Raw genomic sequence first — 21,285 nt, 5'->3', positions numbered from 1 at the left:
CAACCTATTGTGGTGCCTGCGGCTACTAGGGACTTGGAGGACTCCAAGTTGCTAGCCGTTGTCAGGGCCCTGAAAATATATATATATATATATATATATATATATAATTCCAGGACGGCTGGAGTCAGAAAGTCTGACTTGCTGTTTATATTGTAGGCACCCAAAAAGCTGGGTGCTCCTGCTTCTAAGCAGACTATTGCTCGTAGGATTTGTAGTACAATTCAGCTTGCACATTCTGTGGCAGGCCTGCCACAGCCAAAATCTGTAAATGCCCATTCCACAAGGAAGATGGGCTCATCTTGGGCGGCTGCCCGAGGGGTCTCGGCTTTACAACTTTGCCGAGCAGCTACTTGGTCAGGGGCAAACATGTTTGCTAAATTCTACAAATTTGATACCCTGGCTGAGGAGGACCTGGAGTTCTCTCATTCGGTGCTGCAGAGTCATCCGCACTCTCCCGCCCGTTTGGGAGCTTTGGTATAATCCCCATGGTCCTGACCGAGTCCCCAGCATCCACTAGGACGTTAGAGAAAATAAGATTTTACTTACCGATAAATCTATTTCTCATAGTCCGTAGTGGATGCTGGGCGCCCATCCCAAGTGCGGATTGTCTGCATTACTTGTACATAGTTATTGTTACAAAAAATCGGGTTATTATTGTTGTGAGCCATCTTTTTTAGAGGCTACTTCATTGTTATCACACTGTTAACTGGGTTCAAATCACAAGTTGTACGGTGTGATTGGTGTGGCTGGTATGAGTCTTACCCGGGATTCAAGATCCTTCCTTATTGTGTACGCTCGTCCGGGCACAGTACCTAACTGAGGCTTGGAGGAGGGTCATGGGGGGAGGAGCCAGTACACACCATGTGATCCTAAAAGCTTGCTTTTGTGCCCTGTCTCCTGCGGAGCCGCTATTCCCCATGGTCCTGACGGAGTCCCCAGCATCCACTACGGACTATGAGAAATAGATTTATCGGTAAGTAAAATCTTATTTTTCCCCTGAACGCCCCACTCCAGTTTCAGTGTATGTCCTCGAGTTCTGATACTTTTCTTCCTTTGAAGTACGTTTCCCTCAGAACTTTTAGACCCTTGGTGTATTTGAACGTTTCTATCCTGTCCCCTGATTCCCTTCTCTGCTCCAAACTATGCATGTTAAGATCTTTTATCCTTTCTGAATAAGTTTTGTGATGTAGGCCATGCACCATTTTAGTTGACCTTCTTTGTACACTCTCTAATGTATTTATATTCTTCTGGAGATATGGGCCCTCATTCCGAGTTGATCGGTCGCAAGGCGAATTTAGCAGAGTTACACACGCTAAGCCGCCGCCTACTGGGAGTGAATCTTAGCTTCTTAAAATTGCGACCGATGTATTCGCAATATTGCGATTACTAACTACTTAGCAGTTTCAGAGTAGCTCCAGACTTACTCTGCCTGTGCGATCAGTTCAGTGCTTGTCGTTCCTGGTTGACGTCACAAACACACCCAGCGTTCGCCCAGGCACTCCCACCGTTTCTCCAGCCACTCCTGCGTTTTTTCCGGAAACGGTAGCGTTTTCAGCCACACGCCCATAAAACGCCGTGTTTCCGCCCAGTAACACCCATTTCCTGTCAATCACATTACGTTCGCCGGAGCGATGAAAAAGCCGTGAGTAAAAATACTTTCTACATAGCAAAGTTACTTGGCGCAGTCGCAGTGCGAACATTGCGCATGCGTACTAAGCGGATTTTCATTGCGATGCGATGAAAAATACCGAGCGAACAACTCGGAATGAGGGCCATGGTCTCCAGAACTGGACACCGTATTCCAGATGAGTCCGTACCAATGGGCAATAAAAAGAATGGGTCACAACACAAACAAAACATCCTATAAGCATCCGTTCTGTGGACAAAAAGCGTCTTGTTAATGAGAGGTCCAAGGAGGATTGACAGAGTGGATCAAGCTGACTGGAAGGCTACAGTAATTAGAATATACATGCATTATTATTTATTAATACTTGTATAGAGGCAGCATATTCCATTGCGCATTATATTTGTGTTATTCTGAAGAACATCTGTAAATGTACAGAATGTTGAACTTTAAAGTGTAGCAGCAGAAGGGTTGTGGTATGTTAGATAGACTAGACGTAGGTCGACAGTGTCTAGGTCGACCACTATTGGTCGACAGTATGTCGACATGGGTTTTAGGTCGACTGGACTCTAGCTTGACATGAAAAAAGGTCGACATCAGTTTAAAAATAAAATAAAAATTGCTCCACTACCGCTGCGCTTGGCACAGGTTACTATTCCCAATTGTAGTCCACGTGGATCGTAAAGTATGAATAAGTAAAAAAAATAATAATAATTTATTAAAAAAACTCATGTCGACCTAGAAACCATGTCATCCTACTTACTGTCGACCAATAGTGATCGACCTAAGTCTTGTCAACCTAGAGACCGGATCCCCAGCAGAAGACCACTCCCAGTGTCGGCTAACAGCAGGAGACTGGGGCTACAGTAGTAGGTAGTGGCTCCCCAAAACTGGACAGTTGAAGATTGGTAAAGCATTTCCTGGTCTGATCTCGATTTCTACTTTAAACCGCATTAATCCATCATGCCTTGTGTCAATGGTGAAATGGTGTGGGGAATATTTTCTTGGCATGAATTAGACCCTTTAATATTAATCAAGTATCATTTAAATGCCACAACCTACCTGAGCACTGTTGCTGACCATGCACATCCCTTTATGGCAGGGATGGGGATCCTTCGGTCCTCCAGCTATTGTTGAATTACATATCTCACCATGCCCTGCAACTTTTTTAGCATGGCCAAATAGCAAAACTGTAGCAAGGCATGCTGGTATGTGTAGTTCAACAGCAGCTGGAGGGCCAAAGGTTCCCTATCCCTGCTTTATGGCCACAGTCTGCTCATCTTCTAATGCAGAGGTCCTCAAACTCGGTCCTCGGGGGCCCACACGGTGCATGTTTTGCAGGTCTCCTCACAGAATCGCAAGTGAAATAATTAGCTCCACCTGTGGACCTTTTAAAATGTGTCGGTGAGTAATTAATACACCTGTGCACCTGCTGGGTTACCTGCAAAACATGCACTGTGTGGGCCCCCGAGGACCGAGTTTGAGGACCTCTGTTCTAATGGCTACTTATAGCAGGATACCAGCACACATCCTATCATGCAGTTTTCATGAACATGAGAATGCATTAGCATATTCCAGTGACCTCCGCAGTCACCAGATCTCAATTCAATAGAACAGTTTTTGATGTGGGGGAACAAGGTATTTGGGGGGCAAAGGGTAGTCCTACCCTTTACCCATCAGTCATTTGCCACCATTCACTGAGCTATCATTGTGTTGCTGGGAATATTTAACAGAATTTCCACTAGTTTAATCGATTGAATTAGCACATTCTGTTTGACTAATCTTGCTTTTTCTTACTCACTCTCCCCAATGTCCTTTAGTCAAGTGTATCACAAGTCCAATTCTGTGTTGTCATATCCCCCCCCCCCCCCCCCTCCTCCCTATAGTTCAGGACCTGACATAGCACAGAATTCAAAGTTATAGCAATGCATGGACAATAAATTTAAATAATCTTTACAGGCAGGTTTCTTAAAACTATATTAAAGAAAAAGCAAATTGAAAAAATACAGTTGTGGGTGGTATATAGTGTGCTTAATTATAAACCTATTTTTTACTTGCATGCTCTCTGGGTGATTCAGGTTGGTAGCCTAAACATTGGTCCTCATTCCGAGTTGTTCGCTCTGTAAATTTCATCGCATCGCTGCAATTTTCCGCTTAGTGCGCATGCGCAATGTCCGCACTGCGACTGCGCCAAGTAAATTTGCTATGAAGTTAGGATTTTTACTCACGGCTTTTTCTTCGCTCAGGCGATCGTAATGTGATTGACAGGAAATGGGTGTTACTGGGCGGAAACAGGCCGTTTTAAGGGCGTGTGGGAAAAAACGCTACCGTTTCCGGAAAAAACGCGGGAGTGGCTGGACAAACGGAGGAGTGTCTAGGCGAACGCTGGGTGTGTTTGTGACGTCAAACCAGGAACGACAAGCACTGAACTGATCGCAGATGCCGAGTAAGTCGGAAGCTACTCTGAAACTGCTAAGAAGTATGTAATCGCAATATTGCGAATACATCGTTCGCAATTTTAACAAGCTAAGATTCACTCCCAGTAGGCGGCGGCTTAGCGTGTGCAATACTGCTAAAATCGCCTTGCGAGCGAACAACTCGGAATGAGGGCCATTGTGTAGTCATCACCTTTAATTTACGATTGTGAACGTTTCACAATTTCTTTTCATGTAGGATCTCTTTGCATTTTGTATTTTGATTAGATGGTAAGTGAAGTCTATTGATTCACGTGTCAGCTGAGATTTCCACAGATTTCAGTAGTTCTCTTGAAAAAAATGCGAAGTCTTCAAGATGTCCATTTTGTGCATGTTAGCAGAATTAAATAGAATCCTGCATTTATCGTAACAACATGTCTTTCCCAGGGAGAGGCTTCCAACTTCCAACCGAAACAGCCCAACCTGGACTTCTACCAGAAGAAGAGGCCTTTTGAGCCGGAGGGTCAGTACAGATGTTATAATTGTCACTTGTAAACTGGTTCTGTTTTTAATTTGAAGTATTTGATAATCCTATTGTAGAGATTTTGTGACTCTGAATATTTATGTTGGAGTGTTAGTATCTAAGCTACTTTTATTCAATACAGAGTTCTGATCAGATGTCATTTAATCACCCACAGCCAATCTGTCTCGTAGCTCACTATCTCATTCTGGTGACTTTAGTTGGCTTGTACTGTACATGGCCTTCATCAGTTTTTTCCAAATGTATTGCTTTGGTTTTATTTGTCAGTTGCTTTTGGGTTTATAATCGCCAAGAGCTTTGCTTAATCCAGACAAAGTAATTTTATTTAATTTCTGGTAATTAGGTCTACTGCTCTGTGCATTAGATATATATTTTTTATCAGCATAGCAGTTTTCTGTACTGGCAGAAGCCAACACAAATAACCTATTACTCCTGAATGATGTGAAGATCTTATTACACAGAAGAAAGACAGAATAGTGAAGAAATATCTGTAGTAGAGGTATAATCGCTGTAGTAGATAAAATAAAGTTACACAAAAGTAGTCACTCCCATCTTCACTGTCAAAGTCTACTAAATCGCAAATGTCATGATATTTACATATTTCTTGTAATTATTTATTAAATGTGTTCATTGTTTAATCTTGGAAATACAAATTTGGCATTCTGCATTGGGGAAAAGGGAACAAAATCCTGTTCCCCCATTCTAATTGGCTTTTATACACTGGCAGCAACAAACTACCCGGACAGAATTCTAGAAGTTATTATGATTTGAGTTCAGGAGTTCTCACCAACATCCTAGTAATATCTTCTTTCCTATTTTTCGTAGGATTAGGTGAAGTGTAAAGTCTTCTGCATGCCACGTATATGTACAAATGTAGTGTATATTCACAAAGACCCCATATCCTGCCAACCGTTTCAAAACCTACTTGGTTCTTTGTCAAGGTGTGACTAAACTACAAAACAGGAATATCCTTTAGCAGCACTGTCTTGATGTGGTTTCACCTTAATAAAGAACATTTATGGTATGATAGACCTGTTTTTAATACTACTGTCAACACATCTGCAATGTTGGTTTAATAATATTGTTAATTTTAGATTGAACACTTAACTGGTTATCTAATAATATATGGTATTAAAGCACTTGGATTAACAGTCTAGCTAAGAGCACCAACACTAAGAAGCCAATTCATTTACTCCCAAGTACAGCTGAAAAGGCTCCAGGCAAAGGCTGATTTATGCTTGCAGCCTATGGAGATGCGAGCAGAGATTAGTTTTCAGTAATTGCGTCAAATTAAATTGGCCCACTAACGTGATGCAGCATGTTAATTGTCCATGATATGTAGCAATTGCTGGACGCTTTTCTGGCTGGTACTTGTAGTGCCACACTTATTAACTAGCTGAGTCTGTCGTATGCAGGACTGCACATAGATGTTCTCCTAAAGGATTGGAAGGACAATTTCAACATTCTCGAAAGAAACCATTACTACATCCAGTGGTAAGTGCACCCTAATAAAAGTCCATGTATGAGGTAATGAATAATAGAGGAATAGAAAAACGGCAATCCTGATATCACGCAATAAACAATTGAGGTTTCATTCTTCAATTAGCAATCTTTCGGAGTTTGCCCCCAGTAGCGAACACCAACTTTAGATGGCTTTAGCCCATTGTGGCTGATGGGCTATACTCCTCAGACTTATTCGAGAGAGGGTTCTGTTGCTTTCTCGCACATGCGCAGTTGGCCAAAATAAAAAGTAAAATGAATGCAGATATGATCACTTTACTTGTACTCATTGTTGGGACGGGCTCCTATCAGAACCTCTGTCCCGGCGACTTAGTAATAATACATTTAGCGAATAAAGATTCTTTATTATCGGGGGATGACTGCATCTGTTAATATTAATACATTTTCTCTAACGTCCTAAGTGGATGCTGGGGACTCCGTAAGGACCATGGGGAATAGCGGCTCCGCAGGAGACTGGGCACAAAAGTAAAGCTTTAGAACTACCTGGTGTGCACTGGCTCCTCCTCCCATGACCCTCCTCCAAGCCTCAGTTAGATTTTTGTGCCCGAACGAGAAGGGTGCACAGTAGGGGCTCTCCTGAGCTTCTTAGTGAAAGTTTTAGTTTAGGTTTTTTATTTTCAGTGAGACCTGCTGGCAACAGGCTCACTGCATCGAGGGACTAAGGGGAGAAGAAGCGAACTCACCTGCGTGCAGAGTGGATTGGGCTTCTTAGGCTACTGGACATTAGCTCCAGAGGGACGATCACAGGACCAGCCATGGATGGGTCCCAGAGCCGCGCCGCTGGCCCCCTTACAGAGCCAGAAGACAGAAGAGGTCCGGAAAATCGGCGGCAGAAGACGTCCTGTCTTCAACAAGGTAGCGCACAGCACTGCAGCTGTGCGCCATTGCTCTCAGCACACTTCACACTCCGGTCACTGAGGGTGCAGGGCGCTGGGGGGGGGGGGCGCCCTGAGACGCAATAGAAACACCTTGGATGGCAAAAAATGCATCACATATAGCTCCTGGGCTATATGGATGAATTTAACCCCTGCCAGAATACATAGAAAAACGGGAGATAGGCTCCGCCCCCTTATCGGCGGCCTTATCTCCTCAGCACACTGGCGCCATTTTCCCTCACAGCTCCGTTGGAGGGAAGCTCCCTGGCTCACCCTGCAGTCACTACACTACAGAAAGGGTTAAAAAAGAGAGGGGGGCACTAATTACGCGCAGTATTAAAGATACAGCAGCTATAAGGGGAAAAACACTTATATAAGGTTATCCCTGTGTATATATATAGCGCTCTGGTGTGTGCTGGCAAACTCTCCCTCTGTCTCCCCAAAGGGCTAGTGGGGTCCTGTCCTCTATCAGAGCATTCCCTGTGTGTGTGCTGTATGTCGGTACGTTTGTGTCGACATGTATGAGGAGAAAAATTATGTGGAGACGGAGCAGATTGCCTGTAATAGTGATGTCACCCCCTAGGGGGTCGACACCTGAGTGGATGAACTGTTGGAAGGAATTACGTGACAGTGTCAGCTCTGTATAAAAGACAGTGGTTGACATGAGACAGCCGGCTACTCAGCTTGTGCCTGTCCAGACGTCTCTTAGGCCGTCAGGGGCTCTAAAGCGCCCGTTACCTCAGATGGCAGATATAGACGCCGACACGGATACTGACTCCAGTGTCGACGGTGAAGAGACAAATGTGACTTCCAGTAGGGCCACACGTTACATGATTGAGGCAATGAAAAATGTTTTACACATTTCTGATAATACGAGTACCACCAAAAAGGGGTATTATGTTCGGTGAGGAAAAACTACCTGTAGTTTTCCTGAATCTGAGAAATTAAATGAGGTGTGTGATGAAGCGTGGGTTTCCCCCGATAACAACTGATAATTTCTAAAATGTTATTGGCATTATATCCTTTCCCGCCAGAGGTTAGGGTGCGTTGGGAAACACCCCCTAGGGTGGATAAAGCGCTCACACGCTTGTAAGAACAAGGGCTCTACCCTTTCCTGAGATGGCCGCCCTTAACGATCCTGCTGATAGAAAGCAGGAGGGTATCCTAAAATGTATTTACACACATACTGGTGTTATACTGCGACCAGCAATCGCCTCAGCCTGGATGTGCAGTGCTGTGTTGGCGTGGTCGGATTCCCTGACTGAAAATATTGATACCCTAGATAGGGACAGTATATTATTGCCTATAGAGCATTTAAAAGATGCATTTCTATATATGCGTGATGCACAGCGGAATATTTGCCGACTGGCATCAAGTCTAAGTGCGTTGTCCATTTCTACCAGTAGAGGGTTATGGACACGACAGTGGTCAGGTGATGCGGATTCCAAACGGCATTTGGAAGTATTGCCTTATTAAGGGGAGGAGTTATTTGGGGTCGGTCTTTCAGACCTGGTGGCCACGGCAACAGCTGGGAAATCCACGTTTGTACCCCAGGTCGCCTCTCAACATAAGAAGACGCCGTATTATCAGGCGCAGTCTTTTCGTGGGCAAGCGGGCAAAAGGTTCCTCATTTCTGCCCCGTGACAGAGGGAGAGGAAAAAGGCTGCAGAAATCAGCCAGTTCCCAGGAACAGAAGCCCTCTCCCGCCTCTGCCAAGCCCTCAGTATGACGCTGGGGCTTTACAAGCAGAATCAGGCACGGTGGGGGCCCGTCTCAATGAATTTCAGCGCACAGTGGGCTCACTCGCAAGTAGACCCCTGGATCCTTCAGGTGATATCTCAGGGGTACAAATTGGAATTCGAGACGTCTCCCCCTCGCCGTTTCCTAAAGTCGGCTTTACCGATGTCTCCTTCTGACAGGGAGGCAGTTTTGGAAGCCATTCACAAGCTGTATTCCCAGCAGGTGATAATAAAGGTACCCCTCCTGCAACAGGGAACGGGGTATTATTCCACACTGTTGTGGTACCGAAGCCGGACGGCTCGGTGAGACCGATTCTAAATCTAAAATCTTGAACACTTACATACGGAGGTTCAAATTCAAGATTGAGTCACTCAGAGCAGTGATTGCGAACCTGGAAGAAGGGGACTACATGATGTCTCGGGACATCAAGGATGCTTACCTTCATGTCCCAATTTACCCTTCTCACCAAGGGTACCTCAGGTTTATGGTACAGAACTGTCACTATCAGTTTCAGACGCTGCCGTATGGATGGTCCACGGCACCCCGGGTCTTTACCAAGGTAATGGCCGAAATGATGATACTCCTTCGAAGGAAGGGAATTTTAGTTATCCCTTACTTGGACGATTCCCTGATAAGGGTAAGATCCAGGGAACAGTTGGAGGTCGGTGTAGCACTATCTCAGGTAGTGTTGCGGCAGCACGATTGGATTCTCAATATTCCAAAATCGCAGCTGATTCCGACGACTCGTCTTCTGTTCCTAGGGATGATCCTGGACACAGTCCAGAAAAAAGGTGTTTCTCCCGGAGGAGAAAGTCAGGGAGTTATCCGAGCTAGTCGGGAACCTCCTATAACCGAGCCAAGTCTCAGTACATCAATGAAATGGTTCTGGGAAAAATGGTGGCTTCCTATGAAGCAATCCCATTCGGCAGATTCCACGCAAGAACTTTCCAGTGGGACCTGCTGGACAAATGGTCCGGGTCGCATCTTCAGATGCATCAGCGGATAACCCTGTCACCAAGCACAAGGGTGTCTCTCCTGTGGTGGTTGCAGAGTGCTCATCTTCTAGAGGGCCGCACATTCAGGACTGGGTCCTGGTGACCACGGATGCCAGCCTGCGAGGCTGGGGAGCAGTCACACAGGGAAGGAATTTCCAGAGCTTATGGTCAAGCCTGGAGACATCACTTCACATAAATATCCTGAAGCTAAGGGCCATTTACAATGCTCTAAGCTCAGCAAGACCTCTGCTTCAAGGTCACCCGGAGTTGATCCATTCGGACAACATCACGGCAGTCACCCACGTAAACAGACAGGGTGACACAAGAAGCAGAAGGGCAATGGCAGAAGCTGCAAGGATTCTTCGCTGGGCGGAAAATCATGTCATAGCACTGTCAGCAGTATTCATTCCGGGAGTGGACAACTGGGAAGCAGACTTCCTCAGCAGACACGACCTCCACCCGGGAGAGTGGGGACTTCACCCAGAAGTCTTCCACATGTTTATAAAACACGGAGGATCCGTGGCCTCTACCTCTAAGAAGGGACCTGCTCCAGCAAGGACCCTGTCTGTTCCAGGACTTACCGCGGCTGCGTTTGACGGCATGGCGGTTGAACGCCGGATCCTGAAGGAGAAAGGCATTCCGAATGAAGTCATTCCTATCCTGATCAAAGCCAGGAAAGATATAACCGCAAAACATTATCACCGCATTTGGCGAAAATATGTTGCGTGGTGCGAGGCCAGTAAGGCCCCGACGGAGGAATTTTCAACTAGGTCGATTCCTACATTTCCTGCAAACAGGAGTGTCTGTGGGCCTGAAATGGGGGTCCATTAAGGTTCAAATTTCGTCCCTGTCAATTTTCTTCCAAAAAGAACTAGCTTCAGTCCCTGAAGTTCAGACGTTTGTGAAAGGGGTACTGTATATACAGCCTCCTTTTGTGCCTCCAGTGGCACCTTGGGATCTAAATGTAGTTTTTGGGTTCCAAAAGTCACATTGGTTTGAACCACTTAAATATGTGGAGTTAAAATATCTCACATGGAAAGTGGTCATGCTGTTGGCCCTGGCCTGGGCCAGGTGCGTATCAGAATTGGCGGCTTTATCCTGTAAAAGCCCTCATCTGATTTTCCATTCGGACAGGGCGGAATTGAGGACTTGTCCTCAGTTTCTCCCTAAGGTGGTTTTCAGCGTTTCACCTGAATCAACCTATTGTGGTGCCTGCGGCTACTAGGGACTTGGAGGACTCCAAGTTGCTAGACGTTGTCAGAGCCCTGGAAATCTAGGTTTCCAGGACGGCTGGAGTCAGAAAATCTGACTCGTTGTTTATTCTGTATGCACCCAACAAGCTGGGTGCTCCTGCTTCTAAGCAGACTATTGCTCGTTGGATTTGTAGTACAATTCAGCTTGCACATTCTGTGGCAGGCCTGCCACAGCCAAAATCTGTAAAAGCCCATTCCACAAGGAAGGTGGGCTCATCTTGGGCGGCTGCCCGAAGGGTCTCAGCTTTACAACTTTGCCGAGCAGCTACTTGGTCAGGAGCAAATTACGTTTGTAAAATTCTACAAATTTGATACCCTGGCTGAGGAGGACCTGAGTAGTGTCCGCCCTGCGGGGTCTGAGCCACTATCTCCGCTGACAGGACACTGAGCTCCTGAGAGGATCGAACATTCCCCGCCACAGGGATTCGCTCACCCCGGCAGCATGCCGCCACCCCCTTACAGAGCCAGAAGATCAGTGGCGAGTTAGTCACCGGCCCCCCTTGCAAGCGGGGACCCAGTGTGAAGATGGCGGCAACAGGGTATGGAGCGCAGTACTAACTGCGCTCCGGGGCTCAGCGGTACATAGGGGCAGATGTATTAACCTGGAGAAGGCATAAGGAAGTGATAAACCAGTGATATGTGCAAGGTGATAAAGGCACCAGCCAATCAGATCCTAATTGTTAATTTACATAATGGAGCTGATTGGCTGGTGCATTTATCACCGTGCACATATCACTGGTTTATCACTTCCTTATGCCTTCTACAGGTTAATACATCTGCCCCATAGTGTGGCGCTGTGAGGGGCGCCCTGAGCCAGCGCCTACACCCTACACTGGCCTCCAAGCCTGTCAGGGTCCCTCGATCGCTGCCAGCATAATTCCTCAGGCCAGTATAATCTCCAGAAAAGCGGGAAGACAGAGCCATTAAGGGGGCGGAGCTTCTCAGAGCAGACCCAGCAGCGTTCAGCGCCATTTTCCTGCCTGCAGACACGGTCAGTGAAGAGCAGTCCCTCCATATCAACTCCAGCTATCTTACGGTACCAGGGGTTTGTAGAAGGGGTGGGGGGGGGGGCTATATACAGGCTGTGTAACCTATTAAGGTACACAGTCAGCGCTGGTTGGGGTCTCCCTATCCCTTGAAAGCGCTGTGTGTGTGGGTTGGCTCCAATCTCTGTGTCTCTCTTGCCATTCTTGTGGGTGAAATTCTGTCTAGCCTCCCGTGTGTGTGGAGTGTTTGGGGTCTCCATTTAGCTATGTTTGGGGTCTCCATTTAGCTATGTCCAGGGACTCTGTGTCATATGCTGCAGAGGATATGTCCTCTCAGGATGATCTCATTCCATGTAATCAGGATTGCACTGTTTTAGCACAGATACCAGCAAGGGAGCCTGAATGGTTATCCTCTATCAAATCTGTTTTCTACTAGGGTTGCACAGAATGAATCTGCAACTCAGGTTTTACAGACCTCTATGGCAGTTTAGTCCGGTTCTGTTACCTCAGGACCCCCCTCTGTAGGTTCCCACAAACGTGCTCTCGCCCAGATTATGCAAGATGACACGAATACCGATTCTTGCACTGCAGACTGTGATAGGGATGTGCTCAGGGGGGCTGTATCTCTTGCTAAAGGGGTACAGTTGATGATAGAGGCTATTAGGAATGTGTTGAATATTGCTGACACAACACCTGAGCAGGTTAAGAAGGCTTACTTCACTGACAATAAGAAAGCCTCTCTAACCTTCCCTGCGTCCAAAGAATGTAATGCTATTTTTGAAAAAGCATGGGAAAACCCGGAGAAAAAATTTCAGATCCCTAGAAGGGTTCTGTTTCTTTCCCCTTCCCTGAGGAGTATGGAAAAAATGGGAAAACCCACCCATAGTGGATGCGTCTGTATCCAGACTCTCAAAAATGGTGGTTTTACCGGTTCCAGGGTCTACCGCCTTAAAGTAGCCGGCTGATCGCAAAATTGATACTACGCTGAAATCCATATATACAGCTACACGGGCGATACTACGTCCTACTATTGCCTGTGCATGGATTTCCAAAGCTATAGTAAAGTGGTCAGGCACATTACTTGAGGATTTGGATGCAATGGATAAAAGTGACGTTGAATTGTTTTTACGTAACATTCAGGATTCTGCAGGATTTGTGGTGGAATCCATGAAAGACCTGGGTTCAATGGCTGCAGGAATTTCTTCCATGACTCTCTCAGCTCGTCGAGAACTGTGGCTGCGCCAGTGGTCTGCCGACGCGGAATCCTGGAGAGGTGTGGAGACCCTGCCCTACACAGGTCAGGCTCTCTTTGGGGAAGCGTTGGGTGCGTGGATCTCCACAGCGGGTAAGTCACCTTTTCTTCCCCCAGCTGCACCTGCTACGAAGAAACCCTTTTCTTCAGCTGCATCACAGTCCTTTCGGGTTGCTAAAACAAGAAAGGCCAAACCGTCCAACACCTTCTTTAGAAGAGGTCGACCAAAATCCAAGAAACCTGCTGCTGCGGGTTCCCAGGAACAGAAATCTGCTTCAAGTACGCCAAAATCCTCAGCATGACTGACCGCGCGGCCTGGAGGTAGTGCCGGTGGGAGCGAGACTCGGACATTTCAGTCATGTCTGGGTGTCGTCCGGCCTGGATCCCTGGGTACAAGATATTGTGTCCCAGGGGTACCGGCTGGAATTTCAAAATCTCCCTCCTCACCGGTTCTTCAAATCAGACTTGCCAGCTTTGCCGACAGACGGGGCTATCCTACAGGGAGCCATCCAGAAATTGATGGAGGCACGGGTTATTGTACCAGTTCTACCCCAGATGTAAAAGAAGGGTTAATATTCGAACCTTTTCGTGGTACCGAAACCGGATGGTTCGGTCAGGCCCATTCTGAACTTAAAATCAGTAAACCCCTTTCTGAGGGAGTTCAAGTTCAAAATGGAGTCTCTGAGGGCAGTGATATCAGGTCTGGAGGAGGGGGAATTCCTGGTATCCCTGGATATCAAGGATGCATACCTCCACCTTCCGATTTGGCCGCCGCATCAAGCGTATCTCGATCCGCACTATTGGACGGTCATTTTCAGTTCCAGGCCTTGCCATTCGGCCTCTCCACAGCTCCGAGGGTGTTCACCAAGGTGATGGCGGAAATGATGGTTCTCCTCCGCAGACAGGAGGTGAACATAATTCCATATCTGGACGATCTGCTGATAAAGGCATCGTCCAAGGAGAAGCTGTTACGGTCCATAGCTCTCACAACCCAGCTTCTCAGGGAACATGGTTGGATGCTGAATCTTCCAAAATCACATTTGGTACCAACCAGGAGGTTGTCATTTCTGGGAATGATCCTCAACACGGAAGTGCAGACGGTGTTTCTTTCAGTGGAAAAAGCGTTGGTGAAACAAACAATGGTCCGGGATGTCCTGAAGCCAGCCCGGGTGTCGGTTCATCAGTGCATTCGCCTTCTGGGGAAGATGGTGGCCTCTTACGAGGCTCTGCAGTACGGGAGGTTTCATGCTCTGTCCTTCCAACTGGATCTCCTGGACAAGTGGTCGGGATCCCATCTACACATGCACCAGAGAATACGTCTGTCGCCAAAGGCCAAGATTTCACTTCTCTGGTGGCTGCAATTACCTCACCTTCTGGAGGGCCGCAGGTTCGGGATTCAGGACTGGATCCTTCTAACCACGGATGCTAGGGCGCGGTCACTCAAGGGGAAACCTTCAAAGGAAGGTGGTCAAGTCTGGAAGCCAGCCTCCCGATAAACATTCTGGAACTAAGAGCCATCTACAATGGTCTTCTCCAAGCGGCCCATCTTCTGAGAAATCGGGCCATTCAAGTGCAGTCGGATAATGTAACGACAGTGGCTTACATAAACCGACAGGGCGGAACGAAGAGCAGAGCTGCAATGTCAGTGGTAGCAAGAATCATCATCGGGGCAGAAAAACACGCGTTGGCGCTGTCAGCAATCTTCATTCCGGGAGTAGACAACTGGGAAGCGGACTTCCTCAGCAGACACGATCTCCATCCAGAGGAGTGGGGTCTCCATCCGGAGGTGTTCAAGGAGGTAACAGATCTTTGGGGTATACCTCAAATAGGCATGATGGCCTCTCATCTCAACAAGAAGCTTTGGCAGTATTGTTCCAGGTCGAGGGACCCGCAAGCCGTGGCAGTGGACGCCCTAGTGACTCCGTGGGTGTTCCAGTCGGTGTACGTGTTTCCTCCACTTCCACTCATTCCAAGGATTCTAAAACTCATAAGGAAAACAAGAGTTCAGGCGATCCTCATTGCTCCGGACTGGCCAAGAAGGGCTTGGTACGCGGATCTTCTGGATCTACTTCTAGAAGAGCCAAGGCCTCTTCCTCTTCGGGAAGACCTGCTGCAGCAGGGGCCGTTCGCTTATCAAGACTTACCGCGGCTGCGTTTGACGGCATGGAGGTTGAACGCCAGATATTAGCTCGGAAGGGCATTCCGAACAAGGTTATTCCTACCCTGATACAGGCTAGGAAAGGAGTGACGTCTAAACATTACCATCGTATGTGGAAAAAATATGTATGTTGGTGTGAGTCCAAGAAGTTTCCTACGGTGGAGTTTCAATTGGGACGGTTTCTCCTCTTCCTGCAAGCAGGGGTGGATATGGGCCTGAGGTTGGGATCCGTAAAGGTACAGATTTCGGCCCTATCCATTTTCTTTCAGACTTTTTTGAAAGGGGTTCTGCACGTCCAGCCTCCCTTTGTGCCACCTACGGAGCCCTGGGATCTTAACGTGGTGTTGCGGTTCCTCCAATCGGATTGGTTCGAACCTCTACCGGAGGTTGAGGTAAAGTTTCTCGCGTGTAAGGCGTCACTTTGTTGGCCTTAGCTTCTGCCAGACGTGTCTCGGAGTTAGGGGCTTTGTCTTGTAAGAGCCCCTACTTGATCTTCCATGAAGATAGAGCTGAGCTCCGGACACGTCAGCAGTTCCTTCCGAAGGTTGTTTCGGCATTTCAGATCAACCAACCTATTGTGGTGCCAGTTGCTACTGACTCCTCAATTCCATCAAAGTCATTGGATGTTGTAAGGGCTCTGAAAATCTATGTGAAGAGGACTGCTCGTCACAGGAAATCGGACTTTGTTTGTCCTGTATGATCCCAAGAAAATTGGGTGTCCTGCTTCTAAGCAGACTATTTCTCGCTGGATCAGGGTCCTTATCCAGCATGCGTATTCTACGGCAGGCTTGCAGTGTCCTACGACTGTTAAGTCCCACTCTACTTGTATGGTGGGTTCTTCCTGGGCAGCTGCCCGAGGTGTCTCGGCTTTACAGCTTTGCCGAGCGGCTACTTGGTCTGGGTCGAACACGTTTGCAAAGTTCTACAGGTTTGATACGTTGACCAAACTTCAGGTCCTCAGAGGCCAATCAGTTCTGCAGAAGCCTCCGCGCTCTCCCTCCCGTTCTGGGAGCTTTGGTACATCCCCATGGTACTTATGTGGACTCCAGCATCCTCTAGGATGTAAGAGAAAATAGGATTTTAATTTTCTACCGGTAAATCCTTTTCTCGTAGTCCGTAGAGGATGCTGGGCGCCCGCCCAGCGCTTGGTGATCCTGCAATAGTTATTAGTTCAGTACTGTTTTGTTACTTGGTTAAGTAATATTGTTCAGCCGTTGCTAATTTTTCAAGCTGGTTAGCTTGGTTTGTCTTGTATGTGTGAGCTGGTGTGAATCTCGCCACTATCTGTGTAAAATCCTTCTCTCGAAGTTGTCTGTCTCCTCAGGCACAGTTTCCAGACTGAGTCTGATAGGAGGGGCATAGAGGGAGGAGCCAGCCCACACTCTCAAACTCTTAAAGTGCCAGTGGCTCCTAGTGGACCCGTCTATACCCCATGGTACTAATGTGGACCCCAGCATCCTTTACGGACTACGAGAAAAGGATTTACTGGTAGGTAATTAAAATCCTATTTTTTTCTGCCGGCAGCCACTAGATGGTTGCCAAATGGAGCTATTCAATTGTAGCTCTATTCTGGTGCGATGGCTGCTGGTATCTGCATTACAGCTCACACCAACCCCCTCCCCCCCACTTTTCGCGATTGCGCCCAGCACTGTGGTCGGGTGTAGCCTCTATGGGCGTGATCAGCGCAAAAACGACATACAATTGAATATCACCCCCGTGATCTCCTGTCACTTTAGGCGGGACAGCGGGCGCGATAATCAATTGAATGCTGCCCAATATACACTGTTCACCATACACAAGTCACACTGACCAAACACACCAAGGACAGGGATCACCATGCATCATTCAGTGTTATAGTTCGCTAATTTATAATGGACTAAGTACAGTCATAGGGGGAGATTCAAATGTTTGAAAAGTTGGTTGGGTGTCTGTTTTTTCCTGTCTATTAGATAGGAAAAATCAGACTCCCAACTGACTTTTTTCAAACATTTGAATCTCCGCCATAATCTCAGTAGGGGACTCAAAAATGTGGGATTTTGGATAAGGGATACTCAACCTGTATATAATAAAAATTATGTTTTAATAATGACTTTAGAGTGACCACTGATATAATGTACTTATTTGTGAGGTACAGATGAGGCAAGGAAATATATAATCTTTATCTTCCTAATACATGAAAGCGTCCGAATATCAGAGTGTGACTGATCGCACACCAAAGAGTTCTGTATATGTGTGTGCCCCAAAACGTTAGAATGACCTAATGACACTTTAATATAACTTGGTCAAGTCTCCAAGTGCCGCTGGTTATCTTTGAGATATATTATGATGTGTGTGTGACGGGTGATATTAGTGTGACCTGTGCATAGTGATCGCTCTGTGACCTATTTATAGTGATCGGTGTCACTCACACTGTTCATTATATACAGTTTTTGCCAATATCACACACATGATGCATACTGATCAGTAGACTGTACACAGATAGCACAAACCTGATGCACACTAATCAGTAGACAAAGGTTTATTTTGATATTGAACTCCTTATACATGCTGATCGCTAGACAAGGGTTACACTGATAACGCACACCTTAGGTTTGCTGACCACCACACACAAGTTACACGCGTGTGACACACTGCTCACTAGACACAGGTTCCACTGATAGCACAGACCTGACGCATGCAATTCACTAGACACAATTGAAACTGATATCGCTCCCTTTATAAACACTGATCAATAGACACAGGTCAGAGTAATACTGATATTGCACAGCTGATAACTTCTTATATTCAAGTGTTGGTGGTCTGGGTGATAAGGGTCTCTACCAGATGAGGCTAGTAATAAGTCCTTACCTATCCCTAGTATAAGTGTTGCAGATGTACAGCTTGGTCATGTACTTTTAGTCTCCATAATAGGATGCTCTCTGGTTTGTTACAGGATAATTCCACCCCAGACTAAAGTTTTGATTTTGCGTTGAATGTGATACAACTAAAACCTTGTTCCTAAAGATTACTTGCCAGGAGAAAACTGGGCACAGACTGGCACATTCGGGATGCCTGAGGGACCCTCCAAATTGTGTGAAAGCTCCATCCACGATAAGTAATCTATTAGGACCAGGTTTTATTTATGGTATTACGCCCAAATTAAATTTCAGTTTTTGGGTAGAATTGTTTAAATAAATAAAAAAAATTCTGATGTATAAATAAGCATTTGTTTATATAATGTAATTGCTTCAGCTTGTAAACTAGACATGTGAAAAGACAATGTATGAGCTCTCGCATCCGTCTGCTTTTTGAGGATTATGGTTTGTTACTACGTCAAGGAGTTTACATTTTAAATAAAGATTTCCAGTAATAATTCAACAAATAAAGTATCAAGTGGGCAGTGTCCACTAAGGGAAAAATAATTGATAATCTCCTTAAAGCCATGACATCTACTCGTTTTATTAACAGGCTGTTTCCACTGCGGGAACGTGGAATGAACTCTTGTGCCAAGCCACTGACGCTGTATGAGATTAAGGTACAGGAAGCTTTGGTAACTGTGATCTTTTGACTGTTAATGTCGCAGCCGTCTTACTATGTTATGTATTTACCTGTACTAGATAATGAAGGAAGATAAGGAAATCAGGGAAAGGTTCATTGCGGCATACAAACTTATGTTGGGCTTTTACGGTATCAAACTCATGGATGAGGTGACTGGAAAAGTAGATCGAGCAGAAAATTGGGAAGACAGGTTTAAGAACCTGAACAAGTGAGTGTTGAAATTCTCCAACTGTCATGGGAGTTGTAATTACAGAAGTATAAACATGCAGCACAGTTTCAATCTAAATCTTTTTCTCTGTCCTTTTCCACAGTCGCAGCCACAACAACCTGAGGATCACACGAATACTAAAATGTTTGGGGGAGCTTGGTTATGAAGACTTTCAGGCCCCGCTTGTCAGGTTTTTCTTAGAGGAGACCCTGTGTAATGGCCAATTACAGAATGTAAAAAGAAGCGTATTAGACTATTTCATGTTCACTGTGAGAAACAAGAGTGCGCGCAAGGACCTGGTGCATTTCGCCTGGCTAAAGTACAAACCGCAAGACAAGTTTATCTGGGGCCCTGTGGAAAAACTGAAAATTCACAAACCCCAGGAAGAGAGTGAGAGAAAAGAGAATGAAACTGAAGGAAATCAGGATGAAAAGGGGAATAATGGAAAACATAAGAATTGTGGTGTTGGTAGTTTTGAGAGACAGGTTGAAAGAGAACCAGGTAAAGCCCAGGAGTCTATTGTAGTCTCCAATAGAGGAATCACAGCAGATCAGAATAAATCTAAGGCACAAAAAAGTGGTAGAAAGGAGTTAATACCCATGAATGAGAGAGAAGACAAGCAGAACAAGGTAACACATGAGTTGCATAATAATTTAGAAGACAGGATGTCAAAGAGTAACTCAGAAGCCAGTCCTACCAAAGTAGAATTAATCTCCAACAATGTATGCATCAATATGTGTACAAGACAACAGCATGTACGAGATGAGGATGGAACAGTAAATGGAGAGACAAAAAACGACCAAGAACAGGGTAGTAAAGAATCGCAGCGGAAAAGAAAGATTTCAAGCACAGGTTCCATGGATCCTCCCTCTGACAGCTCTGTGGCAGTAGATAAGGGAAGTCAAGTGGACGGAGTAGAAGATAAAGTGAAGATACTTAAATTGGTTGACCAGTCAAACACAGCAATTTGCAATAACATGGTGGATGATATGTGTGAAGCCATTTAGGGAGAGATGGTTGATTATTCAAGATTACAGAATAAAGAAATTTAAGATGCAGGAATGATCTGATGATTGTGACACACACAGGAAGTCATGAGATAGAATCTCAATAACCACCTGTGTTCTTGGTTAGAATGAGTTTCATCCATGGCTGTGAAGCAGAGGTGGGTAAGTCTCTGCTAAAGTACAGCTGACATTACCCCACACATGTAGACTAGGGATTGTCCCAGATAGTGGAAGATACCATGGTTCAGGTGTTGAGTAATCCATGATCCTGTCATTTTCTATGAAATTGGTAGAAGCACTGTCCAAAAATCTAGCTGACAGTTCTGCGGCCTTAATTCCACATCCAGCAGGGCACCGTAAATGGATTTTTTTTTAATTACAATTGATGTTTCTCAATGGAGGACAGAGTAGCTTTTATTAAGCGCATTCCTGAATTTAGTGACTGAAAAAAGAGTTTGTGATTATTCCTCCTATATTGGTGCTAGTAGATGAATCTGTAGCCTTATTTCTTTTCTGTAAACAAAATTAAATTGTGGGGACAGTTCAGTTATCTAACCATAGATAGTGTCCTTGTTTACTTAGGAAATAAACGTACCCAAAATAAATCTTCATTGATGTTTTGTTGGGGGAAGCTTGACCTGCTGGAAAATGCATGGTTTACTCCAGTGTAAACAGATGACGGCAGCTATGCTTCTTATGATATCTCTTGACTACACTTGCTGGGTTTTCAATTTAAAGTAACAGTTTTACATGTCCGCTGTTCTGTACATTTTAACCTTGGGCAGCATTTGTTAATTTGACAATGTCAGTGATCTGAAAGAAATGACTAAAATGAAAAAAGGAAAGAAGTTGATTGTACAGTATATTGACAACTGCAGCAGAAAATGAGTGAGGATGTGGGCTGGCACGAAGGATCCCTGCTATACACATGAATTTTTGGGTAACTCCTTTTTTGATGGAAACAAATCTGCCTTGTTCGATAATTACATAGATTTGTATCTTGTTCAAATTCTGTTACTCTTTTGTTTGTAAATGGAAAAAAAACAATGAATTCTATTTCTGTGTTGTGTTGCATTTATTTGTGCATGTTTTTGAATGTTTTCAACTGGTGTGGAATTTCTATTGAGTGTTAATAAATAAATAACCTTGAGAACATTATGTCAGCACTCGGTCA

The 21,285-nt window shown here is 45.5% G+C and overlaps 1 protein-coding gene across 1 annotated transcript in view; it reads left to right on the top strand.

Moving 5' to 3' along the window:
- Nucleotides 1–21,167, top strand: part of LOC135055337 (opioid growth factor receptor-like) — a 43,901-nt gene extending 22,734 nt beyond the window's left edge. Inside the window, exons 3-7 of the mRNA XM_063959281.1 lie at nt 4,486–4,561; nt 5,995–6,073; nt 18,807–18,873; nt 18,956–19,104; nt 19,208–21,167. Coding sequence (XP_063815351.1) covers nt 4,486–4,561; nt 5,995–6,073; nt 18,807–18,873; nt 18,956–19,104; nt 19,208–20,111 — 1,275 coding nt within the window. The 3' untranslated portion in view covers nt 20,112–21,167. The remainder of the gene's footprint in view (nt 1–4,485; nt 4,562–5,994; nt 6,074–18,806; nt 18,874–18,955; nt 19,105–19,207) is intronic.
- The last annotated feature ends 118 nt before the right edge of the window (nt 21,168–21,285 follow it).

Source organism: Pseudophryne corroboree, chromosome 3 (assembly GCF_028390025.1).
Source record: "Pseudophryne corroboree isolate aPseCor3 chromosome 3, aPseCor3.hap2, whole genome shotgun sequence".
Lineage (NCBI taxonomy): Eukaryota > Metazoa > Chordata > Amphibia > Anura > Myobatrachidae > Pseudophryne > Pseudophryne corroboree.
This window is presented reverse-complemented; position numbering and strand designations above follow the sequence as displayed.